General features: G+C 38.9%; 1 protein-coding gene across 4 annotated transcripts in view; it reads left to right on the top strand.

Annotated features, from left to right (window-relative positions):
* The window catches only part of CDKAL1 (CDKAL1 threonylcarbamoyladenosine tRNA methylthiotransferase), a 231262-nt gene that overhangs the window by 145718 nt on the left and 66327 nt on the right, over positions 1-19217 (top strand). For all 4 annotated transcript variants that reach the window (XM_081873412.1, XM_081873411.1, XM_081873413.1 and 1 more), the window contains 2 exons: positions 2600-2766; positions 12335-12480. In XM_081873412.1, the coding sequence (XP_081729538.1) occupies positions 2600-2766; positions 12335-12480 (313 nt within the window). The remainder of the gene's footprint in view (positions 1-2599; positions 2767-12334; positions 12481-19217) is intronic.

Below are 19217 nucleotides of genomic sequence, written 5' to 3'. Positions count from 1 at the left end.
GACTCCTAGGGACCAAGGCAGTTTTGACCCCCAAATTATTGGTGTTTCAATTCCAAATTATTGGTGATAAATTTTGAAAGGAGAGACCAGCCTACATCTACAGACTTTCTGTTGAGTCTGTTGATACCTGATGAAATCTGTGTGGCATGATGTTGGAAATCCCCTGAAAAATCCTTAAGGAATAATAACCCAGGAAAATGGTGCCTGTGAAATAGTGATTACACTCATACTGAGTCAGTAGATAAGGAAGGCAGAAGTTAAACCTAGGAAGAAGTAGTTTTTTTAGTGTGTCACAATTTTCTTGCATACATAGACAAGCCAACAGACTATAGATTTCCCCCAAATACTGTGGTATGTTCCTTTATTACTAATTACTTTCAAATTGTAACATTTTGCTGTTGATACAGTTATATAATGTTATGATTTGGTTTGTTAATTTTTATATCACAACGAAAATAGTTAGCACACACCAGGGTGTACACAACCCACATCAAACCATTGCTGGCCTGTTTCCATATTGTACTATGCCAGGTGTGCAGTACCTGTAGTCTTCCAACTCCCATCAGCCCTAGCTAGCATAGCCAGTGATCCAGGGTGATGCGAAATGGAAGGCTAGGACATCCAGAGGGCCACAGCTTGGCCACTTCTGCACTAAATCATAGTTGAACTACCTTTACATTGTTTGCTGTGATGTCTGAATTGAACTAATGTTTTTGATATAAAAACAGGCTGGGTAAAGCAGAGATTCTTTAGAAGTTTGTATTTGTGCTTGGATGAATAATAGACTTTCCCTGTTATTTAACGCCCTGATGGTAGAGCGGTAAAGACAGTTATTCCTGTTGTTGCTAATTTACTGTTGCAGCTGCTTCCTCTTTATACGATTTAATTTTCAGCCCACCAGGGGGCTAATGATCCCCACCTATGCAGATTTCAGAGAAAGCTGTTCTTTTCCATGTGAATATTGTTTTCATTCCTATTCATGGTGACTATTTCTTTACACTCATCTGGCACCAGCAAGGCAGCATTCCAGAAACCCTCTTCACAGGTCAAAAATGTGGAACCATTTGACTGGGAAATTTATAATGAAGATTACTCTTCATTTTTAAAGCCTGCACATTGTTTTGATGAACACTTGCAACTGGAAAATAGTAGTTAATGTCCTGTTTATGTGATTTGCTTTATGAAATATTTTCGTATTGTTTGTTTAACTGGTTTTGATGTATGTGCTTCCTCTCATATAGTTTATGTGACAACATTATTGATTAAAATGGAAAGTGAGATTTTCCATTGATTAAAATGGAAAGAGGGAAAGCATATGGACTGACATCATGCCAGAGTTTGGACAGTCTTTGCTATCTTTCCTATAGTTTATGAAGCCAGGAACAAGTGCCAGCATTTTCCCAGCTCAGCTGGGCTATGCTGGTATAAGCCCCCAGCTCTAGCTCAGCCAGAGAGACACTGGTCATCCCGCTCAGCTGAGACTGGCAGAACTGACACTGGCATAAGCCCTGAAAAATGAGCATAGTGGGGCAGGACTTAATGCTGGATCCTAACTCCAATCAGCTCAGTCATGTAACCTAGCAACATGGCAGAATGCACTCTGGCAAAAAGGGTGAAGTCAAACTCTATTTTAAAGGATTGTCTTCCCTCTGCCAGGCTTAGGATGGCTCAGCCAACAGTAGACTTGCTCCTGGGCAGAGTTCGGATATGGCATACTTTATGCCGGTTTAATTTAAGATGGTGTAAATTATTCTGGCTTTCCATATTTAGGATTTCTTCTTAAATAACATGGTGACCTCAATGGGGGCCTTTTTTCCACCACTCATTCTACGTGGTGGCTTACAGAGTTTTATAACTAAAATAAGCTTGCAGTCTAACAGTCATTTCTTGTAAGGGAAGATGTAATTAACTTATGTTCAAGAATCTTATTCTTTTAAGCTACAAGTAAAATAATATGATTTCCTGCAACCTCAGTCATACATGAGCTGCTTGAAGAAGCATTTTCTTGAGGTGAATATTTCTCCATATCACACTGACTGGTTGTTGTTGTTTTTAAATAGTCAAGTTTAATATAGCCTTGTAAATACCATGTAAAGGTTTTGGTTTGTAACAGTTGCTTCCCTATAAGGGATGATCAGTATAGTCAGCAGTTTGGCCTGTTTGAGACTTAGCTACTTTGCATTTTACAGGCTGTTAACTAGGCAGTAAGTCAGCTAACTGTTAGCAGTTTGACCAGCACTATATAGTACTTGCTCATGGATTAATAAGCCAGAAAGTCTTAGAGATGGAAGTGCAATCTTACTCCTGTCTGAGTTGCATTAAAAAGGCGTCTCACATTAGTCACTGGCTGTGAATGTTAATCACTCCAAAGCAATAATTTACAGCATTGTTGTAGCACTCTGATGCTCATAAAATGAACTCAGTAATCCACTACTACCCAAGGGATATACCTCTCTTTCTTTGCAATTGAATAACCAGACTGGCGGCGTAATAGTTTAGTTTATGAAATAGTGCATTAAAAAGAGTGAGCAGCTGTATGTTAAAATAACAAGCTCAAAAGCAGATTTGTTAATTATCTTGCTCTTTCTCTTATTGACAGAAGGGGTATGCGAGATATGGCTGACCAGTGAAGACACAGGGGCTTACGGAAGAGACATTGGCACAGACCTCCCTACTCTCCTATGGAAGCTGGTTGAAGTAATCCCTGAAGGAGCAATGCTAAGACTTGGCATGACGAACCCTCCCTATATTTTAGAGCATCTGGAGGTAACTTTCAAAAGGGGAATCACTGTGGTGACTGAACAAGCTGATTTTGCACCCTGTGTGAAATAAAGTCTTACAGCAACAAGTTTTATCTGTAGCCAAAACTGGGATTATGTCATGGCTAAATTTACTTCATTAAACCCAAGGCAGGATAAAATCAGGAGTCAATTTGTCTAGTGTAAATGCACAGAAATTAAACTGTGAATGTGCAACTTTTAAATGTGGACCCCTGTGGAAGTAGCCGTTCACCAGCAAATTATCAAGCAATATATACTACATGAAAGATAAAATACATTTCGTAATCAAACTTTGACTCACACACTCCTTGCTTTGCAGAGGTAGCATTCTTGCTGTGTACAAGCAGATCAAAGCTATCTCTCCCATATGTTTTTTTAAAGAATTAGGCTTAAGCATCCAAGATTAGATTCCTTGGTTAAGATCTATACTCTGCAGTTCTGAATAATCTACAGTTATTGTGAACTCTTCATTGGGATTTAAAAAATGTGTAGTAACCAGCGCTAATGTTGACTTTGTATGAGTTATCATAAGCAAGAACATACCTTAGAATATTTTGCTTTTTCTTTATCTATGCTATTTTAACTCCCCCCCCCCACAAAAAAATAATTACTAAGGGTTTTTGTGTGGGTGTGAGATGCTTGGAGATGCTTATCAGAATTAGTTAGCATAATTTAATTCTGTGTCATACAGTAGCAGCACCATATGTGGACTTTAGCCCTTTGTTCTTGAACCTTTAGATCTCAAGCAATATTTTTTAAAGGTTTAAGAGGCTTTTTTGGCACTTTTATAAATATAGTGAAATATTTGGTTTGGTGTTCGTACAGATAATGCTGTATTAATTTTATTTTTACTATTTTGGAGTTTCTCTGCTGGCTTTAACCAAGCAGTCACAGGACAGCTTGCAAATTTAAAATGTCTTAAATACATATTATAAAACAATTAAAACAGCAAACTACAAAAACAATAAAATAATGGAAACAGAGAGAGAAATAAAAGTCGGGTGGAGTACAAAATGTCTCCTTGATTTTTTAACATAGTGCCAATAGTCCAAACAGCATTGATTGATTGATTGATTGATTGATTGATTGATTGAAACATAGCTCATAGCCAAAGAGACTGGCCATTTCTAAAGCCATTATCAGACAGGTCAGCGGGGTGCTGGCCTGAATTGTAGTCACCTGCATCACTGCTGCATATCAGTACATAGGGCGGGATCAGCAAAGCAGGAGAGCTAATCCAGCACTCCCATAATGCATTTGCTTCACACTGCCATCTTGCTCCCTTCCATCCCAGTATGCCACAGAAACATGGGCAACTGGAGGTCAGGTGAGAGCTCCCACCCCACCATCCCATACTGTTTAAGTTTAACTGCAGATTATCTCTCTCTCTGGTAAGAGCTGAAGGATTTTTTTGATATTTTTTTTTTAGCTTGAGAAATCTTGCTGCAGCACTCTGATCTTTTGACTTCTGCTTCTGGCAGTAGGGTCATCTTAAACCTACCATCAATAATAATAATTTTATGGTTTGATTCAGTGGTCAGGGGGATTTGAGTTGTCATCTAACAGCATCTAGATGGTCACAGGTTTGCTGTGGCTGCCCAACAGCACATTATTATGTTTATTTCAAGCACCATGCAGGTTTGATCAGTGAATTTGTGTAAAAGCTTCCAAATATTTTTGATAATTCTACCACATCATTTCAAGGTTGTTGTTTTTTACTGCCATGTGATTTAGTCTGTCTATTTTCTTCCAGTCTGGGGAGTAGTGCTTGCAAGTTGAGCTAGCGATCACAGATGCCTTCCCCATCTGGCCTTTAGGGCCAGTTGAAATTATAAATTCCTCAGCAGTGTGCATTGTGTGCAGGATTAGAGGGAGCAAGAGTTGGAGGGGTGGTGACTACATTGGTGCCCCGCAAGACGAATGCCTCGCAAGACGGAAAACTCGCTAGACGAAAGAGTTTTCCGTTTTGGAGGTGCTTCGCAAAACGAATTTCCTATGGGCTTGCTTTGCAAGGCAAAAATGTCTTGCGAGTTCCTGCGGGGTTTTTTTCCTCCCCCCCCCTTTTTCTAAGCCGCTAAGCCACTTATCTGCTTATCCGCTAAGCCGCTAATAGCGCTAATCCGTCAATGGGCTTGCTTCGCAAGACAAAAAAACCGCTAGACGAAGAGACTCGCGGAACGGATTCTTTTCGTCTTGCGAGGCACCACTGTACTTCTGAAAGCATCTTTCTTAACCAGAACAACCTTTGCTTTTGTTTCAAGTAGTGGTGATAAGAAAGAGGTCCCTGGGTGGTGATAAATATACCGTATTTTTCGCCCTAAAGCACGCACTTTTTCCCCTCCAAAAATGAAGGGGAAATGTGTGTGCGTCCTATGGGGCGAATGCAGACTTTCACTGAAGCCTGGAGAGCGAGAGGCATCAGTGCGCACCGACCCCTCTCGCTCTCCAGGCTTCAGGAAGCTATCCACAAGCCTTGTGAGCCCGGGGGAGTTCCCATGGGCTCGCAAGGCTTGCGGGCAGCAGCCTGCAGCCCGGAGCACGGGGCGCCCTCCGGAGGACGCCCTGTGCTTCGGGAAGGTGTCCACAAGCCTCCCGTGCCCTGCGGGAGGTCCCACCGGGCGCGCGAGGCTTGGGGCGGCAGCCTGTTCTGGGGGCTGGGGTCTCCGCCCCCAGCCCCGTAAGCTCCCAGAGCGATGCCTGGGGGGGGGGGGGAAATAATTTTTTTCCCTTTATCCCCCCCCCCAAAAAATCTAGGTGCATCCTATAGGGCAAAAAATACAGTATAAAGCAATGGAGTGAATTCTTGACATTAATTGCATGCTGTGATGATAGGGTCCAAAATAACTAATAGCAGACTTCTGGCTCGGATGGGAAGTTACAACAGTCTGCCTTCATAGATGATCATCTCAAAATTATTTTAGAATTCTTTTGTCTATCAGATTATGAACAGAATTTGTACACTAGTATGTTTTTATGAAATAACATTGTCAAAGGAGCTCATACTTTCACAGAATTTTGTGTTGCAAGTGGGTTAAGGGCAACTTCAATAATGGTTTTCTTCAGAGAAAACCCAACCTGTTTCACAGGCATGTGCCCACCCCTTTCCATGAGGAAAATGTAAACTAGAAGTGGGCTGTATGGTATTTGTGTTGATGCAGTACATCTTGATACAGTCAAAGTTTGGTTGTTGAACGGCTCCATTTTCGAACATTTCGGCTCCCGAACACTGAAAACACCGAAGTAAATGATCTGGTTTTTGAACGTTTTTCAGAAGCCGAACATCCGACGTGGCTTCCACTTGAGTGCAAGAAGCTCTTGCAACCAATCAGAAGCCACATCTCGGTTGCCGAATGTTTCGGAAGCCAAGGTGGCTTCCGGAACAGATTACATTTGACAACCGAGGTTTTACTGTAAAAGCCTCCCCTATACAGCCTGGTTTAGTTGTTGTTTTGTCCTCATAGTGGTAAAAACATAAGATTGTATCCATCATGTGTCAAGTTTCCTTTCTGGAAAGCAACACGTGAACAGGATCTTACTTCTTTGTCATGTATATTTTAAATTCATCTACTTCTTTAAAGTCATCTACTTCTAGATGACACTGTACTTCTGGGGGTAAATATTGCATTTCACAGTTTGCTTCCGACAGCACGCAGAGAGATAATGTCACTTCTCATCAGTTCTTGCCAATGAGGAATTTGAATAGGAAACTCCCTGTATTTTTAAAGTTTAGCTCACTCTGTTTTGCTTTGAACTCTAATATGGAGACAGACTTGCTCAGAACAAGTCATCTGCCTGGAATTGCCCAAAACAGTTTTCTTCGGAATTAAAGCTACCAGGAACTGAGTTTGTTGTATCAAAGAGAACCTGTAGACTGCATAGCTTGAGCTTTTACTGAGTTAGTGTTCAGTTTGCATAGCATTTTGCTAATTCATTTACAGAAGGCTGAGCATGTTTACAAAATTCAGAAAATGTGATTTAGAGCACTTTGATTTTACCAGAGAAGCCCCTTTAGAACAAAGTAAGCCCTGCAGAACCTGAGGTGTTACATCAAAGCAAAATGCTTTTCAAGACCTCGAATTCTTTGCGAAGTATTGAAGATGAGCTTTCCTATATCTGAGCTGTTAAGTAGCTGAGTCTAAGGTCTTGCAAGAAATCCTCAAGGCAAAGCTTAGCTCAGATTGCAGGATACAGTAGGCAGCTTATTCCTATTGTATAGCCACAATATGGAGTATTTTAAATTTGTTCTTTTTAGCATGATTTAGTTTTATGAACTGAAGAAAAGTCAGCACGATTTTCATGGCTTTACATTTCATCCAGGTCAGTTAATGGACATATGGTACTTGAAGGCAGGGCTAGAACCTAAATTTCTTGGGCCTACTAAATAAAAGCTTTGTTCTCTAAAAGCTGCCTGCAACTTCCTTGGTAAGAATGCTTCCACAGCTCTTGTTAACATGCATCTCCATCGTTTCCTGTTGCTTCACACTCATACTTGCCACTCAAAATCATTTAAGAACAGCTGGTGCACTTCATTTGTTCTTAGAAATGATCTTGAGAGATCGCATCAATGGCCAACATTGGTGAAAGCCAAGGCTATTAGAACCAGCAATGGAGAATGGACAGAGAGCAACATTTAGAAAAACTAAAGTGGCAACTTTAAAAAAAAAAAAATGGTATCCACTCTGTTGCTTTTGCCTTCCACCTTGATTGTCTGCAGCTTTCTGACTTGATGAGCAGTATAATAAGTTCTTCTGGAGCACTGCAGTGACACCATCTCCATCAGGAGCTGGAGGAGGGTTTTTCCAGCTGAGAGATGAGACTAGTTACAGAGAAATCATCTCCACTAATCTGCAGATCAGAGGGCTCTTTCCACTGAGCTGTGGGAGAGACCATGTGGAGATTGTCTCCCTTCATTATATAGAGGCTACATTGTCAGGATCAGAATTAGTGAGCCAAAGAGTGCCAGAATTTGAACACTGGGCTTGTATATGAGTTTCTTCTATGGTTGTTGTTTTTTCCTGAGTTGAAATTTTGGATATTCTGCGGTATGTATGCTTGTGTGGTAAACACTTTTAAAGCCCATGTTTTTCAGTGTAAGTAGCAAGTAAACTGAAGCAGTGAAATTATGCCGTTGAGAAATCTGGCTCTAAATGCTGCTTGCTTTGCTGTTGCTTCAGAAATGAGTTGACATGAGCCTTTTTAAACATTTTCACAATTTCCCTGTCTGTACTGCACCTTGTGTTTGAGTGTGAAGGTATATAGGTAAATTTAAAGGCCACTCACATCTGCTAGTGCCATTTAAATGCTTAATTTCAGAAGATGAGATGAGATGCATAGCCTTCCATGTTACCTGTCAAACTGAGTCTAGTTCGAACCCCACCATATGCCATCTGTGGATTTTATCATCATTATTAATTCAGGATGTTTCAGTGATACACCAGCCATAGAGTCGAGTGCTGTATGGTGCTTTCCACCTCCCCTTCCTTTGAATGCCCACAAAATGCCAATGGTACAGCAAGTTACAATAGCATTTCTTTGCTCTTTCACTTCTCCAGACATGCTCTGACACAACACTTTAAAATGTATTGTTATACAACCACTAATTTTCTCCTCTCTCTCTCCCCCTTTATAACACAATAAATACTTCAATATTCTACACTGTGAAGTTGTTTAGAAGATGTGAAATGTATTTAGCGAGTGATAGAAATATATTTCCCAGTGTTAACAGAATTTGCCACCTTTGAGAAATGTGTTGAGTTGATTTCATCACAATTGTATTATTTCTGTGCTATCAGTTAACCATTCCTTAGTGTTGTTTAGCAAGCCCTATAGTCTTTCTTGATTTTCATCTTAGCCATGTTCATGAAGCTACCATGTTTGGAAATACCCCAAAACACAGCCCTTTCTAGACAGTACCATTTAAGGTAACAAGTGGGGGAACTCCATGCTTGAATTCTCCCTCATAAAAAAAACAAACCTTTCTTCCCTTGGATAATTCACATGACAGTAGAGCTGAAATCTTACCTGAGACATGCTACTTTCCTACATGCAGAGAGGCAGGCCTTGATGGAGTCTCACATCTTAACAAACACAATATTAAAGGAAAAGGGAGTGGGGTGGGAAAAGGGAAGCCAACAACAGAGCAGGTTCTCTTTTACTGACTGATGGATTGGACCATAGTCCTATCATTCCACCTATTTCTTGGCCATTGTACCCAGTCCCTGTATTCTGTCATTTCACCCACTACCCCCATTCACTGTGGTGCCTTCCCCTTTCCATGCCATCATGCACCCCTGCCAGTCCCAAAGATGCTGCTCCTCTGTATTCTCCCAGAGTCACTTCATTTGATCTGTGACCAGCAATAGGATTTCTTTCCAAATGGAGGTTGCTGTTGCATCCGTTCTTTCCAATGGGAATTTCAGTATGTAAGAAAATTCTTATTAAATTTTTATGCAGTGCCAGCTTTACTGTTGCTGAAAGATCAAGGCATAGCGTGTATGCATGGCGGCTTAGTTGTAAGCGAACACATATCTAAGACTGTCAGCCTCTTTACTGCTTTCATGGTGGGCAAGTTAAGGGTGGTGCTGTAATTTACAATTCCCATGCCTTTTGGAGCAGAAGTGAATTTGTAGGTTCTTTGAACTCTCTTCTTAGATTTCAAGGTGGTTGTTTTTATCATACAATAATTTAGCATGGTACAGATTCAGGTTTTGCATGAGCAGAATTCTGCTTGTACAGCGGACAGGGGGTGGGGTCCTCTCCCCTCTTCCCTGTTACAGTTCCCAGCAACCGCTGAGAGTTAGGGAACCCTCCTGCACAATGTGAGATGTGGTACTGATGGTGGTGGGGAATGAACAGCAGTAGAACCATAGAACTGTAGAGTTGGAAGGGACCACGAGTGTCATCTAGTCCAACCTTGTGCAATGCAGGAGTCTTTTGCCCAGCGTGGGTCTTGAACCCACAACCCTAAGTTTATGAGTCTCATGCTCTACCAGCTGAACTCTCCCAGTAGGGCTTAGGCAGTTTGCACAAGCTGAGTACCACATCCCATGCCATTCAAGAGAGTTCCTCAGTGCTCTGGTATAGCTTTGTGAGTGTGTAGTTGATTGTGAGAGAAGTGGGGCCAGAAAAGCCCTGCTGCATGAGTAGAGTCCCACTTATGCAACCCTGATTCAGCCCTAGCATTTCTTTCTGTCTTTTCAACTAAAATTGGATCCCAAAGCAGCCTACAGCAATTAAAATCCATCACAAATGTTCTCTTTAATTCCTATTATTCCATGAGAGATAGTGGGGGGGGGGGGATATTTGAATGCAGACTTTTCCACTCGTAAATCTTGTGCTCGGTGTCAAGTCCTCTGTCAGTCACTTATAAATGCCATCTGCCTGTGGCAAATCTTTGGAGCTAAGGCTAATTTTGTTCATGGATTAGCAGCAGGAGGATGATCAACATTAATTGAGTCTGTAGATTTTTGGTAGCAAATGTAAGTATCACTGAAAAATACAGTTTTACAAAGAATAAAATTATCTGCTTTTGCGAAGAAGAAGAAGAAGAAGAAGAAGAAGAAGAAACAGCATATCTTTATAATTGCTATTGGCTCAGGACACCAGGGCCAAAAGATAATGCTATTAACACAGAGCAAATATATACCTTGCATAATTAACTGTCGACAGTTTTTCTTTTAATATTTGTATATTCATTAATAACCAAATGAGATATCAGTATATGAGGTATTTATATTCTGATGGCTAATTAAAGTCCTATCAGCCACCACCTCTGCTATTACAAATCTGTCATTTGACTTGAATGCATAAAATCTTTTGTGTTCCTTGACAGATGACCTGACACATTTTTCTGCTTTACAACATCATCTGAATAATCTGCAGTAATGCAATTTGATTCATTAGTATCAGGATTTTGTTTTCGTTTTTTGAATGCATATTTTGTATATAATTTTTAAATGAGAGAATGAGGAAAAAAAGAAGCTTAATAAGCACATATCCCAGAAAACATCATAAAATTATGCGGAAACGTGTTGCTATCTGTAGCTTTTTTGGCTTTTTACATTAAATTAAATTACTTGTGTAAGAACACGATAGTACCTTTGTTCGACTTTAGAATGCATCTAACATGGTGATGTAAATACAAATGAGATTATATGGAAGGAGGAAGAAGAGTTGTTTTTCCGGGTTTTTTTTTTTTGTTGTTGTTGTTGTTGTTGTTTTTAGAGCAGTTAAACTTTCTGCAGCAAGGTTTTTTATGATATATCAACCCCAGCAAGTCACATAGTAAAATAATGCTACAATATTTGTGTGTGGCGGTTCACTTGACACCTCCAGTCTCTGAAAAGACCAATAAAAATATTTTGGGGAACCCCCCAACTTTAGATGTTCGTTCTGTGCCAGTTTTTATAACCTGCTTATTATAATAAAGCTAGGACTAATTTTACGACGTAGGATCTAGATGAGAGGGAAAGGACTTTCGCCACACTCATGGAAGCTGTTCTGCTCGCACAGTGACCTGGTTGGCTCTAACTCTCTGTGTCCTAAACCATCTTCCATGGCTTCATTTGTTAACACCTTGTATTATATTGAATTGAACATAATAGAAGCAGGAAAAATCTCCCTGGTGGCTGTGGCTCATAAGTCCTTATGTGTTTCAACTTTCCATTTGCTGGTTAGCATCCAATCTGCTGCCTGAGAAATGCATGTTCGAACGCCTCTTGTGTACGTAAAAATAGTTGTGGGGATCCTGGTCATGATATATGTCATTCAAAACAAGTTATGTTATGAGGTGGTGGAGAAATGCAAATAAGCAAATAATGCATGCTTGGACCTTGCCTCAGTTGGCTTATGGACTTACAGAAGCACTGAAATTTTGAGGTGTTATCTGCTGTCTCACAGTATAATTTATAGAAGTACAAGGAGGTAGAAAGGAGAATATTTCCAGGCATCAGGAAAAATAACTGAGTAGTAAAAAAAATTAAATTAAACCACCCAATTTAGTACAAGTTTGAAATTGGGATTTTTATTTTGTATTTTACAAAATTCCCGGGACAAATCTAACTTCATATCAGCAGACAGCAAGTCAAATTATGACTCCAATAGAATGAAGAGATATTCATGTTCTTCACCTAGGCCTCAATTTTGGTAAGGGGAAATTGCCAGCAGGAAATTGTGAAAACAGAAGAAGTAACAGAATTGGAGGAGGGCTAGTTCACACATGTGTATACTTAATTACTGTGTTATCAAGTGTTGACTTGTAGGGCGGGGGGGGATGGGCCTTTACAATGCAGCACCTCGAAACTTCCATATTCCTTTACTCCACCTCAGACATGATGCTTTTCAGTAAATATGTTTCACGTATTCATCGGTGATCCATTGCAGGTGCATGTGATTTCATCATAAATAAAATGTTGAGTACTCTAGTGCATCCTCACACAAATGTGTGTTGTAATGCTGGTTAATATTACATTCTGTAAGCTGGTGATGAATGGAGGCAATGGCGTGCCTATCAGGATGTGGTAAAAATGTTATTGTTTTCATTTTTAATCTTCTAGGAAATGGCAAAAATTCTCAACCATCCAAGAGTCTATGCATTTCTTCATGTACCAGTTCAAAGTGCCTCTGATAGCGTACTCATGGACATGAAGAGGGAATACTGTGTGGCGGACTTCAAAAGGGTAGTGGATTTCCTTAAAGAAAAGTAAGTCTAATGCATAATAAAAAAATCAAAATCTCCCGCCACCCTGGTTTTCAGCAGTTAACCTGCAACATCACAATTAATGTAGAAAAGAAAATAATCCTTCTGTATCTTCAGAATTTGTCTGTGCCAACAGTTGCTTTGATGTGGTTTATCCAGTGGGCTTCTAATCTATTTCAAGTTACGCCTGAATAACTATATATAGATTTTTTGGAATGTATTTCATTGAAATCTTCTTCAATGTTTCTTTTCAGGATAGTTGACACTGAGTGCAAAAAAAAACTGCAAGCTGCAATAACATAACAGGATAATACTCTCTAAAGTTGCTTTTATATTTACTATGTATGGGATAGGATGGCTTTTGTGTGTTAATCCAAGGAATTAACTTTAGCAAATTATTACAATTTATGGCTTTAGTTCAGAATCCTTTTCCATAATGGCATGAATTATTTTCACAACAGTCTTTTTGAAAGTGTTTTCCATTGGCTCCAACAAACAGAATCCTGTTCCTATCTAAGAAATATTTACAGCAGGCAGCATGAAATGAGCAATTCAATTATTGAGAACTGTGAACAGACTATTTACCAAAAATTGTACTGATTGTCCTTTTATGGAATGTCTGACTTATAATTATTTTAGGCTACTTTCCTATCTGGAAGTATGCACTATTAACAATGAGAATTCTGAGCAGATCTGTACAGAATAGTGCTGTTGACTCTATGTATGTATCTCTCTTTTTTTCTGAAGAAGTCACTGAACGAGTTAGCATTGTTGTATGAAAAGAAAATGTTTGTAGGGATCTAAATTATTTCTCAGCTTTTCAAGATTTTAAATATGCAACAGATTTTGGAAAAGGAAGCAGCCATCTTCACCAAAAACCATGCTACTGTTAAAAAAGACAGAGCTCATGCTCTAGGAACTTTAATAGTTGCATTTTCCCAATGACTACTCATAATTTGGCCTTTAGTGATAAAAGTAGGATTGTTGTAAATTGTTTCTCTGGGAGTAGGAACAATATGGTCTGGGCAAGAATGGCCTGTTGTAATTAATATGTAATCACCCAAGCCTTGAAAGGGTGGGATGGTAGACCAGCTGGGAAAACCTAGATACCTGTTGTCCTAAGCTCCTCAGAGTTAGCAATGGAATAGAAATAAAGTAAATATCCATTTTTTATTTTAAATATCTTAAACCACTTTCCATCAAAGCATATACAGTGTAATTCGCACATGACATAAAAATACATTCTAAAACCTATAATTGGCTAGGACGATGCTTGGACCTTTGAACAAAAAGGGAGTCAAAGATGTGCTAAAGGAGGAAAATAGAGATTGCAGAAAAGCTGAATGAATAGATTTTAATATTCCCCAAACCATATGTAAAAATGGCACTTCCAGTTGCAGTGATATTTGTAAAACTCTTAATTTCTGCACCAATAGTTAACCAGAACCACGTTTTCTCTAATGACACTTAAAACTAAGCATATTGATCCCAGGTACTTCAAATTCAGGACTCCGCTTAAGGCTTCATGCATGCAACTGTATTTAGCCCATTTTTCTTTACCTATAGATTCTGAAGCAGAAAAAAAACTTTTCTAAGGTAACTACTCCAATAAACTCCCACAGCCCGCATGGGCTGTGGAACTCTACCATGTGATTACACGTAGCAAATGACCAGGAGTGATACTAAAGTTTGTTTTATTACATCACTTCTAAAAAAAAAATTTATTCATTGTTAGATTGATTGGGACAGTTATTTTATTTATTGCCACTATAATTTTACAGTATGATTGGCAATATTGTATTTTCTTCAAACAAAGCATTAAAGTATCCATTATTTTTAATTTATACTGCTTTGTATGGAACTGCATATATTCAAAGATTAAAGCTGACTCATTAATCTTTGGAGTGTTGAAAGTTGGCAGCTATTGTTACAATAGCATCTTGCTGTCAAATAACCCAGCAAAGCTGCTGAGCACACGCAGACATTGACTTATGTAGAAATGTATTCAATTGAGCAGTCATAGCACAAAATATGCATATAATTATTTAATATCCAAATTTGACAGCTGGTTATTGAGTATATATCAGTCCAACCTAAGGAATTCTCCATTAGCTTTTTTTTAAAAAAAAAATGATAAAAGTTTGAAATCCAAGCTTTTTTAACATAATTATTTTTATTAAAATTGTATTAAAATTCTACCTCTTCATGTAGTGGACCCAGTAACTAAGAGTTGCCAGACAACATGAGAAAATATTTCCAACATATAGTCTAGGTCTGCTGGGAGCAGGGGCACATTTTGGATATTTGAAGCTGGTCACATCTGTAAAACTCATTTCTCTTTGCTACTGTATATAGGGAGGTCTTTATTTGTAGTGTCTCATCTCCTAGAGGCAGCCAACTATGACCTTCCTGTATAGCTATTCCCATATAGACATCTCATCACAGACATTGCAAAAGCAAAACATTACATCAGGCACCTGCAGTTTCTAGCACTAATATGTTGTATTAATAGAATATCTATGGGTCCGTTCAGTAGTCCAACCATTTTTTCTTCTTCCTCCACCTGGCTGTAATGATGGAATTCAAAAACCTAGCTGCAAACATACACATGAGTCATGATCAAGAGCTGAGGTTGGGCATTGTAGCACTGAACATAACACCAGAGAAACAGGAGATGCTGCCACAGTACATCTAAATTCCATGTTCCCATTTCTCTAAAAACAATTTGTATGAAATATTTGTGAATGCGGTGGAGTGAAAATGCTTTGGGGGACTGATCATTTGCTCATTCCTGCAACTGCAGGAATGAGCAAATGATAAGTTTCCCCCGAAGCATTTATATGTTGCATTTATCCACCGTTTTTATAATACAGTAGTACCTCAGGTTACATACGCTTCAGGTTACATACGCTTCATTTACAGACTCCGCTAACCCAGAAATAGTGCTTCAGGATAAGAACAGAAATTGTGCTCCGGCGGCGCGGCAGCAGCAGGAGGCCCCATTAGCTAAAGTGGTGCTTCAGATTAAGAACAGTTTCAGGTTAAGAACGGACCTCCAGAACGAATTAAGTACTTAACCCTAGGTACCACTGTATATAATATCTGGTAACAACAGTTGAAAAAATGTCCTAGATCTGAATGTCACTTTTTTGTATTCACTTCACTGACATAAATCAGTTTAAGCAACTTAAGAATGGCGGTGAAAATCTTATATTTTTAACTGATTTTAATTACTTTGTTAGCTGTCAGAGTTTCAGCATTATAGTTGACTGCTCTTGTGTTGCTCAACTAGGCCTTTTAATAATGATGATACAGCTTTGAATGAAGTATTCATTTTGGAGCTGGATAGTGCTGCTGGCCATACTTCTGCTTCTGTACATGGTTCTGTACAAAAGCCCAATCACTTTTTAATTTAATGTATAAGTATTTTGCCCATTTAGCAGGGGACCCAACCCCATCCAGAACAGATTGAGTTCCATCAGTCTGACAGGTGAACAACTGACCAGCAGCACTTCTTTCTTACCTGAACTGAGTTTCAGTATATTGCTTCTCATCTGACTCATTAGGAATCTCAAACACTGGTCTACCACCTCATCAAAATCAAATAAAAATAAGATGTAGGCCACATATTGGATAACCACACTCTAAATTTCTGGATGACCTCTCTGATCAGTTTATGTAGATAGTGAACCAATGCCATGTGGGCCCCCCAAAATAAGCAGAATCTTATGGAATATGCCATTGAGATAAATACAGAAACACAGCAACACAGTGTCCCCAGCTTCCAGCCCAGGCAGCCTATACAGGAAGATACCGTAGTTGCTTATATTGAAGCACCCACCTCATCTTTGAATTCCACAACATAGCTAAAACATCAACAGGAACCCCAGACATGGCAATGTGAAAACTACCCAAGGACACTCACACATCCTTCTGGCCATTCTAATGGGTCTCCAGTGCCTGCCCTCTTTGCTCAACTGCTCCCTTGTTCCTAGACCACCATCTCCTTCAACTTACTGGGACAGTGCAACCTACAGCCAAGGCTCCAAGATGGAAGCAACACAACATCTTCCCATCTCAAACTCTTTGTTCCCCAACAAGAGAAGGAGATGGCAGCAACAGAGTAGCCAGCCAGTGACTGCAGTACATATCAGTATTTGAGTTATTGATTATGCTACTGCTACATACGTATTTTAAAGAGAGCTTAAAACCTCTTTACCTAGGTCTGTTCTCCCATAATGGATTTATTTGTGGACATCCCATAAATAAACTCATGTCTTCGTTTCCCCAGAATGGTTCTCTTATGCTAAGCTGCCTCTAGCAAAACAGATGTTAGGCTTCCCATTGAATGGAATTGAAGCATTTGTTGTATTTTGATCATTCTGGCATGGAGCATTTTTGTAATTTATTACATTTTAAATATTTTCACAATATGTAGAAGTTGGAAGCTGCCCCACTTTCTGCAAAGAAGGATGAAATACATTCTTAATGAATTAATATATAACTCATCATCAATTGAAATTTAGATAGTAACAAATAATCATGTGAGGCTTTTGGGTACACAATATCCCTTGTGTTTTGTATATCTAAATTTTGGCAAGTGCAGTTTTTCAGACAGTGCATTTCCTCAGCAGTGCTGCACAGCTCGCTTTCTACTAATACTCATCATCAGCATGTAATATTAACAAGCAATTTTTGACAAGCACCTTCAGATTAATTACAGTCCTTTTGCTGATCCTTCTTTATTTACAGATCACTGATCCAATAGATCGTAATGCTTTTCAAATGAAGGGTTCTTAATGGATTTTTAAAATATGGCTTTTCTGGTAGCTCATACACTTACAGCGGTAGAATTATCATTTTAAATGCTTGATGAAATTTTCAGGCCCTCATATGCATACAACATGAGGAGGAGGAGAAGAAGATAATATCATATATAAGGTTTGTAATATTAATGTTAGGCTTAATGCTAGTTTGTTTATTTCACAGCAGTTATATCGCCTTTGATTCTAATAAAAGTGCTTTACACAAAGAATAAAACAGTAAAATGGTCAGTAAAAAACAGTTAAAAACAAATATTTAAAACATTCATACATTCAAAAAAAAAAAGCCTGAAATCAATAATAAGCTGTAACACATGGTTAAACACATGGCAACTTCTGCATGTCTGGATAGGCTTGCTTAAACAAAAATATATTTAGCAGATGCTGAAAAGAGTACAGTGAAGATGCCCACCTCGTGCCATGCATCCTTCTCTATGATTTTAACTTGAGTGTATCTGATTGATGATCTTCAGCCTGCATAAAAAAGTACTTTCTTTCATTTAGAAAAGTTAGCTTTTATATCCAAAAACAACAACACATTTTCCTAATAAAGTTAACTTGTTGCTGGACTTCTCTGTTCTTTTAAAAAAAGAAAAAGCTTTGGGTTTCCCTCCAGAGATGTGGCAGTTAACTTTGGTCAGGAACTTTATGAAGTAACAGGATAGTTTCACCCACACTGTGTGTTTCAGTCCTCAAGCAGACTTGATTCATACACCTACTGCTGGCAACTGCTTAAGTCAGCCAATTGAGCAGTGACCGAAAAAGTGTTATCTCAGTTAGCCATTAGTCTTGCAATATACCCTCTTCCTTGAATCCTGCATTCAGAAACACTGCCCTGTGACTTAGTGTTACATTTAAAACTTCCAGACATTCACTTCTCCATTCCATTCATTCCGATCATTTATCGTCTAGCCTCTTGCCTACAGGGGACCTGTTTATAACACTGTGGAAAATACAGTGTGTACTCTGCTTAGTTTCTGTATGCAGTTCACTCTTAGTCAAGGAATGTATTTGCTTAAGATATTTAGGTTTCCTCCTTCCATGTGGGTAATAGTTTTCACTGAAAACACCCTCAGATCGTTAAAGCCTAAGAGGAGTAATACAAATTACCTATTTTGTGATGGGAAATAGAGTTGGACTGGCCAAGCAAAGATAACTCTTCCAATTTGAAATCATGTTGGAAAATATATTGGATAATTATTTTAAACCATCTCAAGTAAAGATTACAAAATAGTGAGCGAGCTTTTGAGTTACTAAGAGGTTTTCTTTGGATTCAACATTCAATGAAAATCACTGGGGGCATGTATCGTTGCCAATATATTGTGACCTTTAGATGGTGATGCTGATTCTGGATGCTGGCTGCAGAATAACTAGGATAGTTTGGGTACAGAGCAAAAGAGTGCATGTTACACCGTAGCAGCTTGCAACAACAAAGCAAAAGCCACTTTCCTTAGATGATATAAAAGCTAGCAATTATTCAGATCTGTCTCTAGCATTTATGGGAACCTTGGAACACAGTGAGCAGACAAAAAGAAAGAAAACATAGTAGTGTTTATATTCATCAAACTGGAAATTAGTTATAAATAACACACAAGGTATGAAATGACTGGAAGATATATACATCATATTTGAAGGGCATGTTCACCCACTCTGTAGGCAAAACTTTCATATAGGTATTTGTAAGTCTTAAACGTTTCTAATAAAGCTTTTAAATGGTGGGAATAGCATGAGATAAGTTTGTGGACTTTGTCTAAGAGAAGAGAACATGCTTTCCAAGCACACAGTAATAAAATATACTAATAATGCAATCATTCTCAGAGTGCCTGGCCTAGCGTAGCCAAAATACACCATTCATATCAGCAAGCTTGGGAAATTCCGAGGCGTTTAGAATGACAAAAACACGCTATTTAGAATACT

The sequence above is a fragment of the Podarcis erhardii genome, assembly GCF_964252035.2.
Source record: "Podarcis erhardii genome assembly, chromosome: 8".
Lineage (NCBI taxonomy): Eukaryota > Metazoa > Chordata > Lepidosauria > Squamata > Lacertidae > Podarcis > Podarcis erhardii.
This window is presented reverse-complemented; position numbering and strand designations above follow the sequence as displayed.